The following is a 3,561-nucleotide window of genomic DNA, read 5'->3' on the forward strand; positions in this document are numbered from 1 at the left end:
CCACAATGAATATGGATCTAAGTTTGTTTTAAATAATAATAATAATTATTAATATTATATTTTATATTCTAGTTTTAGTTTTATGTAATTTGAGTAAGTCAAAATGTTTTATTGATAATTCTAATTATTATTTTTTATTTTTTATATTTTAATTTTAATTTTATTTTAACTAAGTCAAAATGTTTACATCTCTACATACTCAGCTAGAGAGGGCCTCTCTAAGAACTTACTTTTAACCTTTAATTATTTTTTAATTGAGCCCACATGTAAATATTTACAAACATTTACACCACTACATCTCCCCATAGTTTTTGGCTTTTAGATTTAATTTTTAGAATATTGTAAAATAAAGTATTTATATAATATTTTGATTTTGAAATGAGTTACAGTTTTTTGGTAAGTGGTATTGACAAGCCATGGTATTGGCTCACTATATTGTAACATAGCCTATTTACAACTTAATTATATCCATGGTAAATTGGGGGTGAATATCGATGGTTAAAAATATTGTTATATTTTATGTTTATTGTAAGTGTTAAGTTTTAATTTTAAAATTGTTATAAAATTAAATTAAAATATAATATTTATAATTTTTTTGAAATGAGTTATGATTTTTGAGTATGTGGTATTGGTCCATGGTATTGTAAGAAGTCATATTTAGAATTTAATACTATACAAAATTATGGTTAATATTCAAATCTTATTATATGCTTACAAATTTATTTATTTTTTTTGTAAGTGATAATATTATATTAAAAGGGTAAAAATATAGTACAAAAAATCTGTCATAGCACATCGAGGCCTGAAGATAACAAGCCAGAAATCATAATTTCCATACAAATTAACCAAAAACTATTAACTGCACACCACGCAGGGTGGCTGATCCTTCTATCTAACTTCGCCTGAGAATAAGAGAGGTTGAGCTGAAGACCGCAGCCCTTCAATAAGCAGACACTATAGAAAATCCAAAACCCCAGATCTTAGGGAGACCAAAAAAAACTGGTCAAGACATATGAACAACCGGTCAAGACGGATGAGAATTAACATCAACACAGAATTACTGAGGGGACTTCCCGAACCTGCTCGCTGTGTCCAAGGCCTGTTCCAGAACATGGCTGTCCGCTCTCGCTTGCAGGGATTGATAGCTGCGACATTCCGCCTGATTCTCTTGCTGCGGTCCACCAGTCTGCCGAGCTTCTGGACTGAGCATCTGCCTGAGGAGCTTAATAAGCACCGTCATCTTCTTGGACAGAGAATCTACTATCTCATGCACCGTAGTGATTTTGAAGTCCAGAGCTTCATAAATGCCATATAAACTTTTCATCTGGGCCTCAGGGATGAACTGGTCACTTTGAGGCAGCTTCTTACTATCTTCCCTTGATTCCAGAGCACGCACCAGCAGGGTTTTTACTCGCCAGCTTTCCACTTGAGTACGCACAAACTGTGTGGCGTGTTTGGTTACTGTTCTAGGATCCTGAAACCAATCAACCTCCTGTGCTATATCTTCCTGAGACCGTTTTCGCTCTTCTTCCTTCACAGAAACCTCCAGGTCAGACAATTTGTGTTTGTTCTTCGACGCGGTTCTGGTCTCATACATTTCCCTCGCTGTCTTGAGCTCCATGTTCGCAGTGATGCTGCGGCAGCCGTCACCTTCCATACTAAGCTTAACGCTTGCGACGTGAGAATAGGTGCAGAGAGCTGAAAGAAAATGAACCGGAACGATGCACTGAAAAATGTTGATTGTGCCTTTGCCTCTACTCGTTGTTAAATAATTGTTCTGGAGGATATTACCCATGACTATCCGATCCTCCCGAAACGACGTGGATGTACTAACATAATTGTTACTGCATAGAGCTGTGTTTTTCGTGTGATGTATCAAAACCTTGACATAAATGTTGTCTCTTCTCTCTCTAATCAGAAAGTGCCAAGTGTCCGCCAACTTGCTGTGGTGGCAGCGGTGATCGTTGCGGCACATCATTTTAGATTTGTTTCCTTTATTCCCCTTCTGTTGCCATAAATGCACCGGAATTACCTGTCCTTCTGCCTTCTTCCAACTTTTAATATTCGTAGCCACTCCAGTGTGCCTCATCATAGAAAAGCACGGAGGCCAAACGCCTTCCGGTTAAGCCCGGTTGGCATTGTCCATGTCTTGTTTGGCCAGCTGGATGCATTTCTCCCTCAGGTCTAGACAGTTCACATGCTGCCAACAGCTGTCCCACTCCCTATTTTGGTTGTCGATGCCATGATTTGCTAGGTGTTCCGCTATCGCATTCGCCTTGCATCTCACCACCGGGAAGACTAACCCTCTCATACCGGTAATTAACTCGGCTATGTTTTCCGTCACCTTTGCTAATCTCCAGTGTTTCGTTGCTTTGCTCGCTTTGGTTCCGCCATAGATTCTCTTTGCCACAGAAATTACTAGGGCTGAGTTGCCTTCCACCACCGCTATACAATTCTGCATGTCTTTTAGAATCCGTAGTCCCTGTTCTAAGGTTGCAAACTCCATTTCATTGTTTATCCCTTCTCCTAGAGCTTTGCAGTAAATATGAAGAATGTCTCCTTCATGGTTTCTTATGATGCCTCCTATACCCGCCATTCCAGGGTTTCCTCTGGACGCACCATCAAAATTCAACTTCAACCAACCAACCGGCAGATATTTCCAACTGTTGGACTCAGAATTTGGGTTCTGCTGGCAGCTCGATGTGGCCATTCTCTAGTTGATGTCTAGCTGGAAGAGTTTTAAAATGCGTAAGTCATAAGACGAAGGCTTCTCATTAGTTTCCGCTTTGACTTTCACTTGAATTAACTGTCCGATATTTATCATAATAGTATCTATGGAATGCTCTGTGTTTCTGTATTCATCTTGGAAAATTCTCCTGTTACGCTCCTTCCATATGGTCCATGCTAAGAAACCCGGCATAACTTTCCAAATGTTGTTGACTCTGGGATTCTTTGAGTAATTGTTTTGCCAATTTTGTATAGTATCTTGTATGGACTCCCTATTTCTGTTAGAATTTAGTAGAATACCCTCCGCCCAATTCCATAAGTTACATGCCCAGTCACAAGAATTAAATAAATGGTTTATTGTTTCTTCCTGTACCAGACACATTGGGCATCTAGAAGGCCCATGAAAACCTTTATTGCGTAGATTTTCCCACGTCAAGGTTGTTTTCCTCATTAAAAGCCAGAGGAACGTTTTGATTTTTGGCAAAAACAAGTTGTCCCACACTTTATGACTCCAAGGAGTTACCTCCCTCTGCTCTGCATTTTCTATCAGTTCCCTGGCTTCCTTGAGTGAGAAGTTTCCGCTGCCTTTCATTCCCCATCTAAGCTGGTCATTTTCTTTCGTTTTCCTTATCTTCCTTTTGAGTAGTTGATCAATTAGATGTTTCGTGCTGTCGTTTTCCCCATTGCTGTTGTCGAAGTTGAAGTTTATCCATTCTCTCCAGATAGGATCCCTGTTGTTCTGGTTCCAGTAATGTTGGACTTTGTATCTGCCTTCATGTTGGCATTTCTACTTGAGAAGAGTGATTTCTGGCTTTTCCAGTTTTGGGAGTTGCT

The 3,561-nt window shown here is 39.2% G+C and overlaps 1 protein-coding gene across 1 annotated transcript; it reads right to left on the minus strand.

The window, feature by feature from the left end:
• Nucleotides 1–2,122: 2,122 nt before the first annotated feature.
• Nucleotides 2,123–2,710, minus strand: LOC149248284 (uncharacterized). Its single transcript, XM_089448746.1, has one exon. The coding sequence runs from the start codon at nucleotides 2,708–2,710 to the stop codon at nucleotides 2,123–2,125; it is 588 nt and encodes a 195-aa protein (XP_089304872.1).
• Between the last annotated feature and the right edge of the window lie 851 nt (nucleotides 2,711–3,561).

This window comes from Pinus tabuliformis, chromosome 7 (genome assembly GCF_031772625.1).
Source record: "Pinus tabuliformis cultivar Carrire ecotype Pingquan chromosome 7, CPIR1, whole genome shotgun sequence".
In the NCBI taxonomy this organism is placed as follows: Eukaryota; Viridiplantae; Streptophyta; class Pinopsida; order Pinales; family Pinaceae; genus Pinus; species Pinus tabuliformis.